At 46.1% G+C, this 22042-nt stretch overlaps 1 protein-coding gene across 1 annotated transcript in view; it reads right to left on the reverse strand.

The window, feature by feature from the left end:
- The window catches only part of LOC146335652 (stomatin-like), a 31209-nt gene that overhangs the window by 8099 nt on the left and 1068 nt on the right, over window positions 1-22042 (reverse strand). Inside the window, exons 2-4 of the mRNA XM_084820882.1 lie at window positions 12201-12304; window positions 3902-3974; window positions 1007-1089 (exon numbers count right to left, since the gene is read on the reverse strand). Coding sequence (XP_084677008.1) covers window positions 1007-1089; window positions 3902-3974; window positions 12201-12304 — 260 coding nt within the window. The remainder of the gene's footprint in view (window positions 1-1006; window positions 1090-3901; window positions 3975-12200; window positions 12305-22042) is intronic.

A 22042-nucleotide genomic window follows, 5' to 3' on the forward strand; every position in this document is an offset into this window, starting at 1 on the left:
TCCTGCCACTCTTGCTCTCGAGAGAATCATAGAATCATAGAATAGGAGGCTTGGAAGGGGCCTACAAGGCCATCGAGTCCAACCCCCTGCTCAATGCAGGAATCCAAGTCAGAGCATCCCTGACAGATGGCTGTCCAGCCTCGTCTTGAAGGCCTCCAGTGTGGGAGAGCCCACCACCTCCCTAGGGAATTGGTTCCATTGTCGTATTGCTCTAACAGTCAGGAAGTTTTTCCTGATGTTCAGTCGGAATCCGGCTTCCTGTAACTTGAGCCCATTATTCCGTGTCCTGCACTCTGGGATGATCAAGAAGAGATCCTGGCCTTCCTCTCTGTGACAACCTTTCAAGTACTTGAAGAGCGCTATCATATCTCCCCTCAGTCTTCTCTTCTCAAGGCTAAACATGCCCAGTTCTTCCAGTCTCTCTTCATAGGGCTTTGTTTCCAGGCCCCTGATCATCTTTGTTGCCCTCCTCTGAACCTTCTCCAGTTTGTCTGCATCCTTCTTAAAGTGTGGTGCCCAGAACTGGACACAGTACTCCAAATGAGACCTAACCAGTGCTGAGTAGAGGGGAACTAGTACTTCCCAGGATGTGGAAGCTATGCTTCTATTAATGCAGCCCACAATAGCATTTGCCTTTTTTGCAGCCACATCACATTGTTGGCTCATATTCAGCTTGTGATTGAAATTATTTAAATTAGGATGTTGTGCGGCTGCTGACTCCGCTTTGCTTTTCAGCACGTGTGCCATCTGGCCGCAAACCTATCCATTTTGTCAACCATCGGGGGAGGGGAGCAGAGCCACCCCCAGTTTTTTTTTTAAAAAGAAAAAAGTGGCGGTAGGGAGAACATGAGAAGGGTGGCTCTGCCATCCAACAAAAGGTCTTTTAAAAATGGGGAGCCAGGGTAGCAAGCATTCCTCAGAAGGCACCTCCCTGAGTGCACCTTCAAACCTGGCAGCACCTCTGAAAAGCAGGGGTGGGGGGTGGTCAAGGAAAGGGAGCACTTACTTCTTGGAGTGGTATATAAAATGACTTTGTCCTCATATCCACTGTGATAACGGTGTCTGTGCAGGGCAAGACAAAATACAAACCTGCCAGAAAAGAAATGACAAGCGTTGATAGCAGCTACACGTGCAGACAGCAGTAGGGGAGGGAGGCTTATGTTCATGCTGTGTAAAGCTTGGCTTCCTGATTTCTGCAGGCTGCCGTGAAAGGTACAATAGGCCGGGCCTTTTCTGGTCAGTTGGCAACCCTGGATGGGGGTTACCCCTTCTGCTGCCTCCCTTTCCTTCACCTCTGGGGGAATGAATCATTTGCCATATGTGAGAAGGGTTTTGTTTATTTGTGGAGATCAGTATTCTAACACTGTGTCCTGTCCCCCAGGATCCATTTATGCAAACTATTTTTTATGATGATGAGCTCTTTAAGGAATGTAGATATATGCACAGTTAATCTGCTGTTAGCTGCCCTGAGCCCTCATGACAGGGTGACTCAATGAAAAACAAGGTGGTTTCTACTAGAGATCAGCAGCCGTCCAAATGAAAGGCACTGGGGCTGTTCTCACAACATGCTAACCTGCGCTTAGTGGTTGAGTGTGGATTGTTTCGAACTGTGGGTTGTTTGCTGAATCATGGGTTGAGCATGTTGTCTGAATGCAGCATGTTTTCCACAGGGTGGGTGTGAAGGTTTGCAGCCTACAGAGGCAAAGGGGGAAAAGGCCAGGCTTAGAGGCCTGGAGTTTTTTTGGTGGGAGGAGGTATCACTGAGAGGAGCAGTTTCATTTCCCCAGTTAAATTTAATTTCTTCAGGTTTGAAACAGTACTTTCAGTTATCAGGGAGGCTGGTATATAAAGAGAGTGAGAGAGCCAGCGAGAGCAGAAGCAGGGAGAGAAGAGCCTGAAGAGGGAGCAGGAAGAAGCAGCCTTGAGAAGTCTAAATACAGCTAGGGTAAAGGAACTTGTGTTCTGCAACTTTTATTTTCTCTGAAGGCCTTTTGTATCACCCAGCTCTATAGTGTAAATACCTTTACTTGTGATTTGCTTGATTTAATTTACCAGTAAACTGTTGTGGATAAACCCTGTGTCTAGAGTGTCAATCACCCTACGCTTACAGCCTAAACCCCATGTTATTAGAAAGGGGGAGGTAAAAGAAGGAAGGTGGACTTTTAAGGAGGCAAGAGATCCTTACGGAGTTGCTCAGGGGGTCCAGGTCATAAGGGGAACCCTAACAGTGGGTTGTCTGAACACAGCCAGGGGGGCTTGTTAACCATGCAGTGTGGTTTGTTAACCACCCCGAACAACCCAACAAGAAACCATGGATTCTCAAGGTGGCTTGTTCGAGAAAATAAGCCACACTGCATGGTTAACAAGCCACCTTGGCTGTATTCAGACAACACGCTAACCCACGGTTCAACAAACAACCCATGCTTCAAAACAACCCACGCTCAACCACTGAGTGTGGGTTAGTGTGTTGTGTGAACAGCAGCACTAGTTCTAGAATTTGCCTGTAGTATCATCCCAACCTACCACTGTGACATTCAAAAGAGGACGTGGGGAAGTCGGGAGGCACATCCCTGAACATGCAGCTGGGGGATGGGAGCAGTGCTCCTGCCAAAATTCTAGCCTAGCCATAGTCATTTCCCAAATGGAGCAGGGCCCGCATGCAGGACATCACAGAAGAAGACGACACAAAAGATCTTAAAATTGAGAGTCAGCTGTTTTTCCCCTCCAAGCTTATAAATGCATAGAGTTCTATTCAAATCTGGAACCTGACGCAGAAGTTGGATCCTCCCACTTCCTGCAAAAAAAAGATTTAATTTTTAAGCAGTAACGTTTCTAACCCTTAAGGCTGGAAGAAGTTTGAAAAAGTATAGATGGTACCTGGAATCCCAATTCCCAAGAACTATTTTAGGTAGAGCTCTAATTATGGGGAGGGAGTGGAAAACAGAGTGAATAGGCCTCCTTCTCTTTTGTGATGGACGCATAGTTACTGTTTTAAAAAAAACATGGACTGGGGACATGAGTTCGCTAAAATGGGGGGGGCAGTTCAGGGGGGCTTGTGGATTTCATTAAGGGTTCCCCCTACCTTTTCACCCATAATTTAGGCACTGATTTTAGGCATACCCAAGGATGTCAAATGGGGATTTTGACTCCCTCTTTTTATCTGAACAGCACAATGTACACCCTCTTCTCCATGCCACATTTCTGAACTCCCTTCATTTTCAAAAACCATTTGCCTTTTGACATGAAACACACAAAATGGCTGGTCAAAGGAGGAGCGATGACCAGAACAGGAGCCAAAGATCCATGTGTGCCCCCCATTGTGCAAATTAGCCTTAAAACTGTGCTTCAGTTGTACCTGTAGTAGATTTTTCTGTTGGGAGTCTCTTTGTAAACACTGCTTTATTTATTATGGCAGCAAGTGGGAGGGGAGGGAAGGGCCATTTGCAGGAGCGCAGAGGGAGCAGGGAGGTGACTGCTTAACCCGCACACATCCCGCCAGACACTTTTCGCCTGTGTACTCACACAATGCACTGCAAGCAAGAATTCCAAGATATATTTGACATATTTGACCAAATGGACAGGACTGGAAGCTGCTAACACCACCACCCCATCTGCAGAAGAAATGGTGAAGGATCCCATAAGCCACCTTGGGAAGGCCATGATCTTGAAAGATGGCTGAGAAATGATGCTGCTGGAAATGAAGCAGCAATAGTAACAATAGTAGTAGTTACTTTGTGCCTAGTGCTGAAGGAATAGCTTATCCGCAAAACCTTTTTGGACATGTGTCTCTAACTGCAGCGACAGTAAGGTGTATTTGCTTACAGCACGCCATCAGAGCATCCCCATGAATGGTCCACATAAAAACTTTATCACCTGCTGGACCATAATATAAAATACTCACCTGGCCCTTCTGCCTCTCCTTTTCGCATGCGTCCCAGCCTTAAGATGACAGCTCGCTCGAATGCACTGACAATCTGAATAGGGAGTTGGGTAGAGGGGGGGGAAGAGTTACAGATCATTTTCAGGTGTGTAGGATTCCTTCCCCCTCCCCATCCCCACAATCCTGCACATTTAAGCCTATTTTTGATCTGCTTCTTTTGCAGTTTTCACATCTAGCATAGGTAGGATAGAATACAGAAAAAGAGAAACTGAGGGCTTCTCCACATGGGGCTTTTATCCTGCGGTTGAGCTTGGTCATTCATGGAGGTTTGCAGGTCCTTTACATGACATCGTCAACCTCCAGTGCCTCTCTCGTACTTTCCAAGCATTTCCGGGGCTTAATTTGAAAAAGAAATAATCTAGTAACCAAAAGATCCATTTTCCATTTCTCCATGAAAGAGGAACTCTCACAATAAGAGGAGCTACACCACAGCGCCATCTAGTGGATGTATAAATGAAACATACAGAACTCATGGATAAAGGGGAAAAGGGGGGGAAGGGAAGTGCGTGTAAAGGACAATCTTAATCCTGGAAAGAATCTGGAAACTAAAAGCCCTGGTAAAATCGCAGGACAAAAAGCCTCTGCATGGAGAAGTCCTGAATGTTAAAAAGAAGATAATTAGAGTGAGGCATGTAACAGCAATGCAGAAGAAGGCTGAAGCCTGAGGAAGAACAAACAACAAATGACCCTTTATATGCAAAATGCTGAAAGCTTGGAACATTTTGGAAAGATTACAGGCAAGCAGTTTTGTTTCCCAAAGGTTCTTGCCAATGTGAAAACAAATTTTGGCTTACAACTACAATGACAAATTGGATACTTTATTGTAAGATCTACTGGTTGTTTTCATTTCTCGTCTGTTTGTTTGTTTTGGAAGCCTATTATTTTTGTGTTGTATTTAAGATGAGATAAGACGATTAACAACAAAAAAGAGAAATTGAATGTTGATGGTAAATGTAAGTTTTACAAAAGCTCTCAATTTAATGTAAGGACCCTCTGTCAAGTATCTACAGCAGGTCGGGGGGGGGACGTTTTATCCCTTTCACACATATTACAAGTGGCTCTCTAGGAGAGGGGTGGGCAGAGGGTAGATCTCTGGGTGATTTGAAGTAGATTGGCAAAGATTTCTTAGTCCCAATTATTTAACAACAGCAGCAACAAAAATACTTCCCCCACCATGGCCCTAAATTATGCTGCTGAAATGAAAAACTCGGGGGGATGTGGGGAGCAACCAGGAGTTGTTTTTTTGTGTGGAAGAAGGACTGTGATCTCTAAGAACATCAGAAGAGCCCTGCTGGATCAGACCAAGGGTCCATCTAGTCCAGCATTCTGTTCACATAGTGGCCAACCAGCTGTCGATTGGGAAACCACAAGCAGGACATGAGTGCAACAGCACCCTCCCACCCATATTCCCCAGCCACTGGGGTACATAGGCATATTGCCTCTGATACTGGAGGTAGCACATCGCCCTCAAGCCTAGCAGCCGTTGATAGCCTTCTCCTCCAGGAATTTGTCTAACCCCTTTTTAAAGCCATCCAAAGTGGTGGCAATCACTACATCTTGTAGTAGCAAATTCCATAGTTTAACCATGCGCTGTGTGAAGAAGCCCTTCCTTTTATATGTCCTGAATCTCCCACCAATCAGCTTCATGGATTGACCTCGGGTTTTAATATTATGTGAGAGGGAGAAAACTGAACTCTGTTCAGTTCTGGTTTCCAGAACCAATTCCTGGGCTCAGAATTCTTTAATTCTAACTGTATGTCTTTTGCCCCAGGCTGCATCTGGTGAGTCTCTGGGTATATAAGAATAAGCCAGGATCCTGGTCCTTAATAAACCACATTGTGAATGAACCAGGGACAGAGGCTACCTTTAAACCAAGGTTTTGTTGTTGGCTTGTGAATCCTGGCATGTTTGGGTGCACTTAACCACAATCCTAGGTCTGGTCACCAAGCAAAGCTATTCCCTTCCTGACTGTTTCCAGTAATGCGCTGCTGGGGGGCGGCGGAGCAGAGGAAAGTCACCTTGAGGTTTGTTTGTTTTTAAATGCTCCAATATGTAGAGATGCGGGGAGCTTTCCAGGTGAGGCTTTTATTGTGCAACCGCCATGCCTCGTGCACGGAATTTTATAGGGGGTCCAGACGTCACCATCATCTTCTATCCGTAAGCCTCCTACATTCCCCCCACCAGCCCCCGCTTCTGTCTTTCTTGCTGTCTGGACAGAACAGCTCTGCAATGCCTTTTGATTGTGGCACCAGGAGCTCTCGGTTTGGAAGCATCTGCAGTTTACATGAGCTAATGCTGTTATTCCCGCTGGGTGGGGGAGTGGGGGGAAGAGACTCCCACACTAAGCACATTTCTACACCAGCCTAAAATCCTGCATTTAAAATGGGGCTTTCTGCTTCCGTTTTAAATGCAGGATCACCACTGACTCCCTTTTTCACCCGCTTCCTTCTCCCCCTCCCTTTCCCCCCTCCTTCTCCCCATCTCTAAGCCTTCCATGATCTTTCATTGATCTCACCCCTCTTCTTGCCACTTTAACTCTTTTCACAGAGGAAACTGAAGTGGGAGACAAGCGGGGTAATTTGCTAGGTCATCTGCGATCTATTTAAAAATGGAACAAAGGGCATTTAGTGCAGGAGACGCCCTGGAGGGTCACAGCGTCATGTAAAGAGCCCGCAAACTTCTGTGAAGGAGCAATCTCAATCGCCGTGTGTTGAAGCCCCAAGGATGCAGACTGACGAACTCTGTTTGTTATAGAAATTTCAGTTGTAGTATGTCTGTTATCCCATGATTTTATAAGCTAGGCTATGTCTGTTTTACCTCAGTGTGAGACTGCCATGCTAAACAAAGACACAGCGTCTTATCAGAGACTCAGGAATGCCAAGAATGTGTTTACTAGAGTACAAGGCTACCTCTCTGCGCATGCCTAGATATGTCAAAGGTGCTGCCTGTCTTCTGTTTCCCTCTCAGCTAGACAAAGAGATTAGTACAGCGCAAGCGTAAGACAGCCCCAAAGGTCTTGCCTATATAAACTTTTGAATCACATCACTTGATTGTAACCTTTGTTGGAGCGTTAGCCCCAAGGGTTGCCTTATTCTGCAGAATAAAATCGTGTTGGACCAGATCTCTGCCTCCTCTCGTTCTTGGTAAATGAATTGGAAGGTCTACCAGGGAAAAGAACACAATTTTTGTAACAAATTTGGCGACCGCGAAGGACAGCCCTGTGTGACCTGGGAGCTGGGCAAACGCTGGATCAACCCAAGCGGAGGGCGCCCTGGACCTTGTTTGGTTCACCGTGAGGTTTGAGGCAGCTGTTGCCTGGCAACCCAGCTAGCAAAGGACTCCTGAAGAGACGAGGCGAGTGGAGGTCTTTGGAGGACAGGACGAAACGCTGTCCGACTCTGGGGTCGTTTGGAGGCTGAGCTACGAGGTAAGTTGGATCGCACTGTCTGGGCCGTCTGGGGAGTGCAAATCTCCCATTCTTGTCTAACTGAGCCTTGCTTAAGCAGCAGTTGGGAAAGAAAAAATAAAAAAAATTGGCCAACAGGATAGGATCAAAACTTTCGTAGGAGAAAATAGCCAAGACCCACTGGGATGCATGCTTAAGAATTTTAAGTTGTTTAATGACAAAAGATGAGCTCATAAAGTTTTGTAATGGGGAATGGGTGACATTTAGTGTTGGCTGGCCAACTGGGGGAAGCTGAAAAAATGTTGGGTCCAAGGTATATAATAAAGTGATTGTTGATAACCATGGGGATCAGCTGCCTTATATTGATGCTTGGCAAATGTGGATATTGAAAAATCCTGACTGAATAAGAAAACATAAAGGTCAATATTGTAAAGTCATGATGGTATGCTCCGAGATGAAGCCCAAAGCCCCTGTTCTCCCTGACTCAAGCCCCACGGAAAGAGCTTGGAGATTAAGAAATCCTGCCCAAGGCTCCCTGGGTTTCCCCTGCCCTAATCGGCCTGTTAGGTTGGGAGGAGAGGTTGCTGGGGGGAGGAGGGAGAGAAGCCCCCCCCATGGAGAACCCATCTGTTACATCCCCACGTCTCGCTCGGTCTAGCTCCTTCTAAGTTGAAACATCTTCCAGTGTATTCAAGTTTGTTAGAGGAAGCAAGAACAGCTACAACAACAACAACAAAGTTGTAAACTCTGAAGAAAGAGATTTGTTCGAAGTCTGAAAGACTGTGGCAAAATTAAAGGAACAAAGACAGAGCAATGTCTGGGTCTGTGTAAGCTTATCTCTGCCAGTCTATTGAGAGCAGAGCTAAGGGGGGGTTGCCCGGCCCCACCAGAAGATGTCTGTGAGGACCTAATAGAAACAGTAAGATTTGCAAAAGAATTGCCCAAGTTGAAGCATCACAGCTGGAAAGCTGAGCAGACCTTGCTCTTATCTGTCGAAGAATCTAAAAGAGGTGTAAGGTTACACCTTCCACTCTTAAATTAAAGAAAAGACAGACAGCCTTTGCTAACATCCCATTTTTATTGCCCAAAGCTTTTTGTTTGGATCCATTATTGTTTGGATTTTTGAGAGGCACTCTGCACATGGATTAGAACTTTAGACTGTTAGAGATTTGCCATGAACAGTACTGTGAGGCTTGTCATAGCCATAAACTCCGGTTGTTGTAAATTGTGTGTTTGTTTGTGATCAGCTCAGTGCACAGTTTGATTTGTAACTTCAACACTCAGATAAAAAGCTGTATTTCCAAGGCTTTGAGAGATTCACAGACTACAAAGGAAGCAGCCTTCAAAAAGTTCAAAGAGAAACTACGAAAGTTAGTTTCCGTTTAGAAAAAAAAGGGGGCCAATAAATTGTATTGAAAAATAAGAGAGGAAAATTCCCCCTCCCCTTCTCCTGTGGCATCTCTAAGCCCAGCTATGCTTCTAAAGCCTGAGAAAGTTCCTGCCCCACGTGTTCCAGCTCTTTCTCAAAATCTGAACTGTCTGGACACTCTAAATGCTCAGAGGCAAGCTTGTCACTGTCAAAATTCATAAAGTGTGGAGTTGCCGATGCAAAAATGGTGGCTTAAAACTTTTTGCATATATAAAAATGCCCTTCCCTTGATCTTAATGGGCCCTGGCTGTGTAGCCAGAAGAACAGTATGATTGCCAGATCTGCTCCACCATGCCCTGCAATGAAAAAAAAAAAATGTTTTTCAGTCACGCTGTTAGATTTCAATGGTGTAAAGCAGAAAAGGCAAGAAAAAAAAGAAAAGAGAAAGTTGCAGAAGACTGATGGGGCAGCAGCAACGTCTCTGCCCCAGTTGATAGAGATTGCTTATAAGGTGTTTGTGAATCGTGAGAAAGTAGAGAAGAAGGAAGCAGATAAGAAGGGCAGACAGAACGCAGCTTTGATTGCAATGGCAATCACAGGGCAAGTCCCTGATTGGGCAGATAAAGTTTTAAAGAAAGATTTTGGGAATCAGAGAAAGCTGCATTTGGGAAGAAATGAATGCGCTTACTATAAAGAGAAGGGACATTGGCGAAAAGACTGCCCAAAGCGAAAGGGGAAGAAGAGGGGGGCGATGGTGGCCATAAAAGGGAAAGAGGACCAGCTGTGGGTGTCCTTGCTTCAATATTCAAATGACCTTCTTCTGGCCATCAAGACAGAGGACTCATGTGCTAAAGCTACTATCTCCCTCTTGCAAGAATTAAACTTGAAAGGCTATAAAGTGTCAAGAGAAAAGGCTCAGATTTGCCAGACCCATGTCACCTTCTTGGGCTACCTGATTCGAAAGGGAACCAGAGACCTGAGCACTGCTTGTTTGGACGTCATACAGAAGACACAGAGGCCTACAGACCCTCGAGAGTTGCGAGCCTTCCTTGGGCTCACCGGGTTTGTTTTTTTTTTACAATGTGGATACCTGATTATGGAGGGAAAGCGAAACCCCTGTATGAAGCTTTGACAAAAAAAAAATATCATCCACTGAAAACGGACAAATAAAATGGAAAAGGCTTTTCTTAAGCTGAAGCAAGCCTTGGTGTCGCCACCTGCTCTGGCCTTACCAGATCCCGACAAACCGTACCGGCTCTATGTACATGAAAATAAAGGAGTGGCATCAGGGGTTTTGACCCAAAGGACAGGTCCTTCCTGGAGACCTGTAGGATACTACTCGAAGACTCTGGATCCAACCGCAAAGAGATGGCCTGCTTGCTTAAGGGCTGTGGCAGCAACTGTGCTTTTATCGGTCACGCCAGTCACGCTATGAGATCTCCCTGCTTTCAAGCCCAGGCCTCATCCTGCCACCTTGCTCCCTAAGCCAGATCTAAATTGTCATGACTGTTTAAAAATTTTAAGTCAGGTGACTCTGATCAGGCCTGACCTCACTGATTCCTTGTTACCAAAGCCAAACCTTAAGGTGTTTGTAGATACACAAGATGTGCAGTAGTTACTCTCGAAAAAGCGCATGGAAAGAGTGCCAATCCCGAAAAAAATAAGAGGCAATGCTTTGGCAGATAAGGCTGCAAAAGAAGCCGCACAAATGAGAAGTGAGGAGGTGCATTATGAAAGAGACCTAATCCCATATTTGAGTACAGATTTGGTTCCAATCTACTCTCCAGCTGAGCATGAGAGAGCTCTTGAATACAAGGCAAAGCAAACTAAAGATGGATGGTAGATAGTCCCAAGAGGCAAAGTGTTCATATCCAGGCCTCTTCTGAGCTTTATAGTGAGAGACTTGCACCAGGCTACACATCTAAGAAAAATTGCAATAGAAGATCTACTCGTGAGATGGCCACAGGCCTTGCCAATCGCCTTAACTCGAATACAGTGCACCCCCAGGGGAAGTATTAAATTGACACCGTTTAAAATGTTATATGGGCGCCCACCTCAGATGTTACCTATGGCTGATAGCTTAAATATAAACTTAAAAGTAAGGGCTTTAAAGATCCATGAATATGTTACTGCCTTGCAGTCTGTTTTGTCTTGTCTTCACAGGTTCCTAGCACCATACGAATCCTTGCCTTTAGATGCTCCAGTGCATAATTTCAGTCCTGGTAATTAGGTGCTGATCCAGTCCTGGAAAGATGAACCACTTACTGAAAAATGAAAGGGTCCATTCCAGGTTCTACTCACCACTCACACGGCTATAAAAGTCGCTAGAAGAAAGAAGTGGATCCATCACACCCACATAAAAGCATCACCTGCACCAGAGAGGGTCACACTGGAAGCTGACCCACCTGAAGGCCACCGTTAAAGTAGCAAACCACTAGAAAAATAGGGCAACTTATAAAACAAATGAGTAAAAACTGTGATGACACTGTAATAACAACTGTCAGATTCAGAACCAAACAAGGTAGGGGGTGAACTAGTTACAGGATTGCTTACCCTGGGTTTATACCCAGAAATTATTGCAGAAAAAGTATCCTAGGCCTCACTTGCCATTTAGAAGAGACCATCAGTGCCACAGCCATAATGGTAAGGGCCATGCAATCTGAAACTGAAGATCTCAGCCAGCTAGTGGCCCAGTATCAGTTTGTTTTAGATTATCTCTTAGCACGCCAAGGTGGCGTCTGCACCCTAGTGAAGCAAGGGTGTAGAGTAAAGTTCCATGATTTAAACAAAACCATAGAAGATGAAATTGCCAAACTACAAGATATGATTGGACAGAATTATTCAGGAGCAAGTGATCCTTGGTTATAGTTGACTTCCTGGCTCCCTGATTTTGCATGGTTAAAACAACTTGTAATCAATGCAGTCTTGTTTGTTATGATACTATTGATGCTGGTTTGTGCCTTTAAGTGTGTAGTCCACTGCTGGACCAAAGAGAGGTATGAGATTTAAGAAAAGCCTTTTGAGGGGGGACTGTTATAGAAATTTCAGTTGTAGTATGTCTGTTATCCCATGATTTTATAAGCTAGGCTATGTCTGTTTTACCTCAGTGTGAGACTGCCATGCTAAACAAAGACACAGCGTCTTATCAGAGACTCAGGAATGCCAAGAATGTGTTTACTAGAGTACAAGGCTACCTCTCTGCGCATGCCTAGATATGTCAAAGGTGCTGCCTGTCTTCTGTTTCCCTCTCAGCTAGACAAAGAGATTAGTACAGCGCAAGCGTAAGACAGCCCCAAAGGTCTTGCCTATATAAACTTTTGAATCACATCACTTGATTGTAACCTTTGTTGGAGCGTTAGCCCCAAGGGTTGCCTTATTCTGCAGAATAAAATCGTGTTGGACCAGATCTCTGCCTCCTCTCGTTCTTGGTAAATGAATTGGAAGGTCTACCAGGGAAAAGAACACAATTTTTGTAACATGTTTACCTTTATGCACAGCCAGACGGATAAAGGGAAGGTCAAAACAGTTAAGAAGAATGAAAGGATGACCAGGACCCACTCACTTGCCCTGAAACCTTGGTTGGAGTTTTCTGGAGGGGGAGAAAAAACACATACATTTGGAAAGTAAATATAATGCTTTTCCTTCTATTTGTTTTTGTAAAACGCCTAACACTGCACACTCAGAAAAAAATGAATTCTGTGATCTCTATAAATTAAGCTTACGTGTGTTATAAAAGTATACTTGTTGTTGTTTATACATTCCAAGGAGTTTAGGGTGTTGTACATGGTCTCCCCCACCCCGTTTTATTGACACAACAACCCTGCGAGGTAGGTTAGGCTGAGAGATACTGACTGGCCCAGATCACCCATTGGCCTTCCTGGCTGAGTGGAGGCTGGAGCTCCAGTCTAGCCGGCTGGTGTTCAAAAGCAGGCTGCCTCTGAACATGCTGGTTCCATTGATCCATCATTCAGCCATGGATAAACCTCTCCGCCTCTTACTGATTATGAATTGGTCTCATCCCACTGTAAAGCCATCTAAGCCTGTGTCCCTCGCCACATCTTGTGGCAGGGGGTTTCATATGCACTGCTACTAACGGAGGAAGACGAAGGAACTGGGGGTTGTGGGAAGTGCCAAAACTCAGTATGCTTTGCATGCCGAAGGTCCCAGACCCGTCCCCATCATCTCTATGTTGGGCTGAGAAAGGCCCCTGTCTGAAACCCTGGAGAGCCGCTGCCAACTCTGAGCTGGATGGTCCAATCATCTGGATTTGTATAAGGCCGTTTCCTGTGCTTTAGTAGCCTTTCCCAGCCTGGTGCCCTCAAATGTGTTGGGCCTTTCCATGCTGGCTGGGAACGATGGGGCTGTAGTCCAACACATCTAGAAGGCACCAGGTTGGAGAAAGTTGTGTGTTCCGCCAACGTGTTTTAATGTGGTTATGTTTTAAATTGTATTTTTGTATCATTAGCCGTTTTGAGCCCTATTTTAGTGGAAGGGCAGGATATAAATTAAACAGACAGATACATCTGCTTTAGGGGACAGGCCGCAGATCCATGGTAGAGCCCCTGCTTGGCAGGCAGAAGGTCCCAGGTTCGATCCCCCGCATCTCCAGGCAGGGCTGGTGAAGACTCTGGCCTGAAACCCTGAGGGCTGTCTTCAAGGGGGATTTCCTGCAGATTGGGAGCATTTTGAGGTCGTTCGTGGCACACGATGTCGTGGCCTGGACAGCTGCTGCAGTCATTGTGCAGACAACACTGAGCAAGATGCACCAGGAGTCTGGCTCAACCTAAGGCAGCTTCCGCTGTTCCAAAGCCCCCGCACCTGTATTGCCCGGTGCGTCGCGTGCAATCAGAAAATAAGGGTACCTTTGAAGTGTGCTCTCAGGAGTGAGTGCCTGATATTTATTACAATTAAGTGAAATGTATAAACCCACCACAGTCTATTTGTTTTGGGTAAAACTTAGCAGATACATCAAAGTCTGGAGAAACCAAATACATTACAAGCAGAAGTGCCTCAGCTCAGTCGTCAGAGCGCGTGCTTTGCATTCAGGTGAACTCAAGTTCAATCCCGATAGGGCTGGGATTGACCCCTGTCCGAAAGACTGCTTTACGGAATGGGCCATAGCTCAGTGGAACAGCACCTTTTCTGAACACAAGAACATCAGAAGAGCCCTGCTGGATCAGAGCAAGGGTCCATCCAGTCCAGCATTCTGTTCACACAGTGGCCGGCCAGCTGCCACCAGGAAACCCACAAGCAGGACACGAGTGCAACGGCACCCTCCCGCCCGCGTTCCCCAGCAACTGGTGTGCAGAGGCACACTGCCTCTGATACTGGAGGTAGCATAGAGGCATCAGGACTAGTAGCCATCGATAGCCTTCTCCACCTTTTGCATGCAAAAGGTCCCGCATTCAATACTTGGCAGGGCCGGAAAAGACCTGTCTGAAACCCTGAAAAGCTGCTGCCAATCAGTGGACAGAGTACTGAGTTAGATGGACCAATGGTCTAACTCTGTATAAGGCAGCTCCCCTGTTCCCATGTATAAGGCAGCTCCCCTGTTCCTAACTCTGTATAAGGCAGCTCCCCTGTTCCCATGTATAAGGCAGCTCCCCTGTTCCTAACTCTGTATAAGGCAGCTCCCCTGTTCCTAACTCTGTATAAGGCAGCTCCCCTGTTCCCATGTATAAGGCAGCTCCCCTGTTCCTAACTCTGTATAAGGCAGCTCCCCTGTTCCTAACTCTGTATAAGGCAGCTCCCCTGTTCCCATGTATAAGGCAGCTCCCCTGTTCCTAACTCTGTATAAGGCAGCTCCCCTGTTCCCATGTATAAGGCAGCTCCCCTGTTCCTAACTCTGTATAAGGCAGCTCCCCTGTTCCCATGTATAAGGCAGCTCCCCTGTTCCTAACTCTGTATAAGGCAGCTCCCCTGTTCCTAACTCTGTATAAGGCAGCTCCCCTGTTCCCGTGTATAAGGCAGCTCCCCTGTTCCTAACTCTGTATAAGGCAGCTCCCCTGTTCCTAACTATGCTGGCTATGGAAGACTCAGCCACGTCCGACAGGAAATCTTACACTCTCTAGCAATCGGACGTTTTGCCAGGTGTTGCCCACCCACTCCCAAGCCTGACTTCACAACCATAAGGGATAGAAACTTGTTCTGTTCTTTTATTTTTAAAATGCCGACTTCTGCACCACCCGCTACCAATCCCGGCATAACAGAGAAGTATGCACACAGCCACAGACAAAAAGCGTACAGGTTTCAGCCAAAACTGGTCAACGAACTTCGGTGTTCCATACACAGTTTCTTCTGCACGGAGTCCAAAACACCATGTGGAATTATTCATATATCTATCTGCTTTTAATAGGGAGACGCCACTGAGTTTGTAACACAAAATCACACACATGCCCTGTCATGGGTAAGGAGCTATGCCCCAGGGAAAGCAAACGGCAGGAGGTTCCAGACAGACACAAAGAAACAGAAAGAGCTGGGTAGAAGCAACTGGGGACACCAAAACAGCAAAAAAGTGACCAGGACCAAGACCATTCAAACGGAGGTGCACAGCAAATCTAAACCACGTCTGTTTCTGTTGCAGGAAGCCCATGGTAGAAGCTGGGAGACGGATGCTGCAGCCAGCGTGGCCTTTGAAGGGAAGGGGAGCTGGGAGCTGAGGGAGTTTCCAGGGCTACGGCAGGCCTTGTCTGAGCCAGAACAAATGCTGGGCAAGTGGGACCAGCAAGGCCTGGAACAGCACGCCTGTCTGAAGAAGAGAAACACTTAACCTGGCGCTGCTCTCTGGCGGTGAGCAAGAGCGAAGCAACAGCTAAGTGAAATGACAGACTTTAACTTTCTCTGTAGTGCAGTTAAGCACCTTTCTGGCATTCTTGCTATCCCCTTTGGGGGGGCACTTTGGATGAAACCCACCGGCCTTGCAGACGGCGAGACCTTTTTCCCCATGTGGCCTCATGTGCCCCGTGAGAGCCCCGAAGTGCCACAGTGGCTCAGTCCATGTCTTCTCAAGGACAAACGCAACATGGAACTACACGAATATTTAGAAACGGAAGGGAGGAACTGTTATATCCAAAGCGAGCTAATGGGAAGCTAGGAGGTCCTTCTTTGGGGCAGAAGCATTGCCTACATGAGCCACGCACAAAGAGAAACGGAGGAAACACACAATGCGAACCCTGGTAGAGCAAAGTCATGCCCGTTTTATGCCTCCCATCTCTCCCAGCAACAACATCCCGTAGGACAAGGGTGAGGAACCTGCGGATCTCTGGATGTTGTTGGACTCTAATTCCCATCTGTCCCTGACAGTATGGTCAATGGTCAGGAGGAATGATGGGAATTATAATCCAACAACATATAGAGCATCCTTCCCCAACCAGGTGCCCTCCAGATGTGCTGGATACAACTCCCAGCCATCTTGACCATTGGCCATGCTGGCTGGGGCTGATGGGCATTGGAGTCCAAAACATCTGCAGGGCACCAGGTTGAGGAAGGCTGAGCTAGAGCACCAGAGGCTCCACACCCCTACCGTAGGAAAACATGAGCTCAACCAACTTGGCCTTTAAGGGAACCAGGAGAGACACCAGCAAATGTTTGACCTGCCAGCTGAAGAAAGCTTAGTCCAGGCACTTTATTCCTACAGGAGATGCTGTGGGGCAAAAAAACCCAAACCACACCAGATCAAAAGATACCAATTGTCAATGTGAAAATGTTTATTCCAATTTGTGTACCAACGATTTGAACCCCACAGATACGGAGATAAGCCAGTTATTTCAGGGACGTCCACCAACGTCCCTTGATGAGACTCGGGTTGGTTTCTTTGCTGCACCTATATCAAATACAGAAACAAGACCCACCATTAAGAACATAAAAATACAGGGAAACACCAACTCCCCACAGACTGCTATAAATCAAGGGCAGGCAGAAAGTAGATCAGGATCTAGTGGTCGATCTCAGAGTGACTTGTAATACAGTGGCAAGGGTTTCTCATTCCCATCCCAACAATAGCAAGTGGAATGGATTTTTTTTTTTTTAAGTCTGCCATATACTAATGGCTCATATCTTCCTTGTGCTAATGGCTCATCTCTTAGCCTCGGTGTTCCTCACCTATAAAATGGGAGTATTAAAATATGGGAAAGCACCAAGGACCCACAGACTGCTATAAATCAGGGGAAGGCAGAAAGTAGATCAGGATGTAGTGGTCGATCTCAGGGTGATCTGTAACACATCGGCAAGGGTTTCTCATTCCCAACAATAGCAAGTGGAATGAATTAAAAAAAAAGAAGAAGCTCTGCTATATGCTAATGGCTCATCTCTTAGCCTCAGTGTTCCTTACCTATAAAATGGGAATATTAATGGGTTGCCTGTGACTAAATCTGTGTGTAGCAAAACTGGCCACTTGAACAGTTTTGTGTTAGAATCCCTGATCTACACTAACTCAGATGTAGGTTTGTATCTATATAGTAATAAAAACTGAGACAATAGTTAACGAAGTAAAAAAAACACAGTAAACACAGCAAAAGTAGCAAACATTCTAAAGAACAGTGAACACCAGCATAAAATAAACCTCACAACAGACAATTGGAGCTACAACCCAGTCCAATGAATCATAATCAGGATAAGGCGAGAGTAAAATAATTTTTAAAACCTGCAATGATGGTGCCTGGCGGACCCCTGATGGCAACTTTTTCCAGAGGTATGGGGCCTCTGCAGAAAAGGCCCTCTGTCATCTAGTTGCCCACCCAACTTCCCTCAAAGGTGGCAAGCGAGAAGGGCCTCTGTTGCTGATCTTAAAGTGTAGGTAAGCTGCTATGGATGAAGGAAGTCCTCTAAGTAATTTAAGTAACTTGGTCCCAAACTGTTTAAGGCTTTAAAGGTCATATACAGTGTTTGGCTCATGAGGTGAATTAGGTAATTCACTCCAGCGCTGCCTCCCCACTACCCTACTCCCATGAATACTTCACATAGGGCTCTGATTCGTGCTACCAATCAAAAGGCATTGTGCACCTGCTCTGTCTTTTCCTCCTTAACAGATTTGTTCTGGTAAGAAAAAAGATGGGAGAAGTAGTGGGAAAACACGGGAGGGTTACAAATGGAAGATGACATCTGAAGCTCCCCAAAAATTCTGTGAATGTGGCAGAGCGCCTGCATGATAAAAGCCTCATCTGGAAGCACTTGTCTCAAGTAAATACCAATGGCATGTTCTCCAATCCCATCCCAGTACAATGTGGAGCTAGGCTTTCTCTACTGGGATGGCACATGGCCATCTCATGTACACATTACACTAGGGGCATTTTTACATGGGGCCTTCATCATGTGCTCGTGATTGTTCACTCACAGAAGTTCGCCGGTCCTTTTCATGATGTCATCAACCTCTGCTGCCTCTCTCATTGTTTTTTAGGTCTATTCCACCATTTTAAAAACTGCCGAAAATGCAGTAACAAAAAAATCCATCCACTAAAAACCGCATCAAAGAAGTGGTGTAATTCAAGGATCACACAATATTTTAGAAATCTTGCAGCCCCATGTACCTCATTCTACCATGAGGTAGAAACACATAAATGAAACATTTGGAATGTGCCCACAAAGGGACCGGGATAAACAGGGTGGGGGGAGCGCATGTATTGTGCCCATCGTAAACCTGCAACGACTCCGGAAGACAAAGCCCCAGTAAGTTTGAGGGATTTTTCCTTAATGTAGAGAAGCTCTTGGTGTCAGCAGGCTTCAAGCTTCTGGGATCTATGTTAGTTTTGTTTGTTTTTACTAGAATTCCAAGGTCCACCAACTGGAGTGAGTCTCAAAAAAGTTGCTCGGATAGAGTCAGAGGCAAAATTATGGTTCAGAGGGCAGAGCTAACCCTCTAATGTACCCCATGAGTCCGATAGTGGGATGATTTCCACACACAAGCAAAAATCTATATCTAATTTGGTACAGATCAGAGATTCTAACAGCCTAATTTAGAGGGAGGTGGGGAAAGTGCTTTTAGCGCTGCTGTTGTTAAACAATTGGAAGTTGGAAAATCCTTGCTGATCTACTGCAAATCGTTTGGAGATCAGCTGCTTGATCCCAATCTACGTTCTGCCCACCCCTGCATTATACCACAGTGATAACATCAAAGGACTTACCCTAGAGGGAACAGAGTAAAAATTCCTGTTGTATGCAGATGACACCTTTCTTTTCATTGATGACCCTATTACATTCATACCATATTTGACTGAACTTCTTAATCACTTTGGACATTCTCTTCGGATATATGGTCAATTGGTAAAAATCTGAAATCATGGCACTGGGGTTACACACTTTCCAGGCTCCCCCCCCCCCGCCCCCCGCAACCGGGATTTTCACTGAAATTGCTTACCTGGTTATTAGGAGCCTGATATCGCCCAAATGGACACAATAAATATGGAGACCGTTATTTCACAAATCCACTTGATCGAGCTAAGTGGAAATCTCTACCATGTAGCCTGTGGGTGAAAAAATACATATCATAAAGATGAACGTCCGTTGCTGCCTGGTCTACGTTTGCAGGGATTTATCCCTACTGGGTAAAGCTTAGATGGGTTTAAAAAGAGACTGGATAAAATCATGGAGGATGAGTCCATTAATGGCAGCTAGCCAGGATGGCTATAATGCAACGTCCAGGTTTGGAGGCACCATGCCTCCAATGACCAGGTACTGAGAGCAAGAGCAGGATTACTGGCCTCATGTCTTGCTTGTGGACTTCACGGAGGCATCTGGTTGGTGACTGTGGGAAGCAGGACTAGATAACCCTTTGCTCAGACCCTGCTGGTCTTGTCTTTTGACACCATTTTATCAAGAAACAGAGCAGCTGCAGGGCTATTCAACAGAGGAACCCTTCGACCAGGGGTGGGGAGTCTATGGCCGTCCAGATGTTGCTGGACTACAATTCTCATTGACCATGCTGATTTGACCTGATGGGAGTTGGGAGTCCAACAACATCCGGAGAGCCAAAGGTTCCCCATCCCTGCCTTAGTGCTCCTTCACACAGCACTTTTTATCCTGCAGTTTACTGGGGCTTCTGCTTCTGGGTTCTTTGCGGGATTAAAGCTGGCTCCTTACATGGGCTGTTTGTTCGGGGCTGTCTTTCTCGGCAAGTTCCTGCAGCTTCTTTGCCACCTCCTCAGAATTTGCTGCCTCTCTCTGCTTGATCTAGGAATTGGGGGGAGGGGGATGCTGAGGGGGGGGATGCCTTTTCAGAATTTGATATGCTTTTTCTTTTCCTCCTCAACCTGCTGACTCCACTGAGGTAGCAGAGAGGGCAATTTACCCAGTCAGAGACGACCACCCGGGATATGTAACATCAACTCCTTATTATATGTTTATCCTGCTGTTCTTCCACAGGGCTCAGAGCAGCAAACATGTCTCCTTCCATTATAGAACAACCCTGCAAAGTAGCTTGGGGGGCGCGGGGGGGGGGAGAGAGAGAGAGAGAGAGAGACTAGCCCAGCATTTCTTCCCTTCTTCCATGATGGAGTAGCTTATCATACGGAGTTACCCTATATTTACCTCATGGTGCTGTGGTTATAGGGGAACTGTGCAATTTCACATGGCCGTTAAAGTGGATTTACATTTAAATACTGCATTATCTCCAATCTTTTAAAAACACAAATAAAGGTCAGAAAGTGTGAGAGATGCCCTGAAGGTTGACAACCTCATGTAAAGGACCCACAAACTTCCGTGCGTGTCCGATCACAAGCGTGCAATAAAAGCCTGGTGTAGAAATGCTCTGAATTTGGCTGCTAGCATGATTTTAAAAAGGGTTCACAAAAGCCCTGCTGCTTTAGAGCAGGCAGGATGAAACCCTGACTTCTAGTCCTGATGGCCATGTATTCCCTCCAGTATCAGGGGCAATATGCCTCTCAATACCAGTTGCTGGCACACACAAGCAGGGAGCTGCCATTCTACTCATGTCAGCTTGTAGGCTTCCCTTTGGGGCATCTGGCTGGCCACTGTGGGAACAGATTGCTGGACCAGAGAGCCCTTTGGCCTGATCCAGCATGGCTCTTATGTTCTTATCTGCAAAGCCCTGCCTCTGAAGCAAGTAACCCACTCCTGCATATCCTCCACAACTGAAGAAGTGGGGCAATTTCAAGGTTTGGGAGGGGCAGGCAAGGAACGACACTCCCCAAATACTTTCCTGCAAACCTGTAACGTTTCTGCCTAGCTGCAAGATTTCTGCATTGTTTTAAAGAATGACCTAGCGTCCACTTGCAAATTCACAATTAAATATAGAGACATGCGCTTCATCTTCAAGGCAGTCAGAGATGAATGACGACACAAGGGATTTGGACTGCAACAATAGGGTTTCTGTTAGGACAATAACTGCCACGTTTCTTTCTCTCTGGAAAGTGAAACCTTCACGTCTATCCCATATGCTTTTGCAAGACCTTTATCCACCTGCGCCAATGAAGGGTTCCCCCCCCATTTATTTTAGTCCCCATATAGGGGGGATGAATTGCGGGGGTGGGGGGAGTGGCTGCATGCTGGTCCTGATCCAGATTGGGTGCTTGCATGCGTACTTGAAGATTAAAAAAAAAAAAAAAAGTCATCTGCACACTACATATTTAACGCAGCATGTAGTTAGCTCTCGTTGTGTGGGTTGAGGTTCTTCATTAAGGGTGCAATCCTATGCATGTTTAGACAGAAAAAAGTCCTACAACTCCCAGCATAGCTGACTGGGGAACACTGGGAGTTGTTAGATTTTTTTTTGTCCAAACATGCATAGGATTGCACCTTAAGGACACAATCCTATGTATATTTAGACAGAAAAAAAGTCCTACAACTCCCAGCATTTAAGGCTTTTTCTCTGTCTAAACATGCATAGGATTGCTCTCTTAAGTTATTTAAAGAGCCCCAAGATCATTGCTCCATACCCCACCCCACCCTACCCCACCACCAGTTTCCCAAAGCTGCACAACACTGAACATTTTGCAAGCAATAACAGAAGAAGAAGAAAAAACCATTTGGAGGCTCTGTCAAAGGATCATGCAGTGGTTCTGCCATGCAAATAAATACCTCTCAGCCAAAATGTGGGTGTCCCCAAAGCACGCCATCGCTTCGTCCTTCACCTTGTCATTTGCTCAAGAAGAAACGGGTTAGCACTCATTTGCTTTTTAATCTAGCAACTAGGCACCTGCCATCTGGAGGGGTAGGGATTCCAGTTAGTCAGAACAAAGCCCATCGGCCCAGCTCGTCTTTTCTTATAGGCCTAACGACCCGACTTCAGCCCAGCGGCACTGCCATGCTATTCTGAAGACACACACCTCAGTTGCCCACCGTGAGCCCTGCCACGGTGCCACCCAGAGAGGGTCAC

Source organism: Heloderma suspectum, chromosome 14, assembly GCF_057233095.1.
Source record: "Heloderma suspectum isolate Gila_16-S chromosome 14, 16-S_ref, whole genome shotgun sequence".
Classification (NCBI taxonomy): domain Eukaryota; kingdom Metazoa; phylum Chordata; class Lepidosauria; order Squamata; family Helodermatidae; genus Heloderma; species Heloderma suspectum.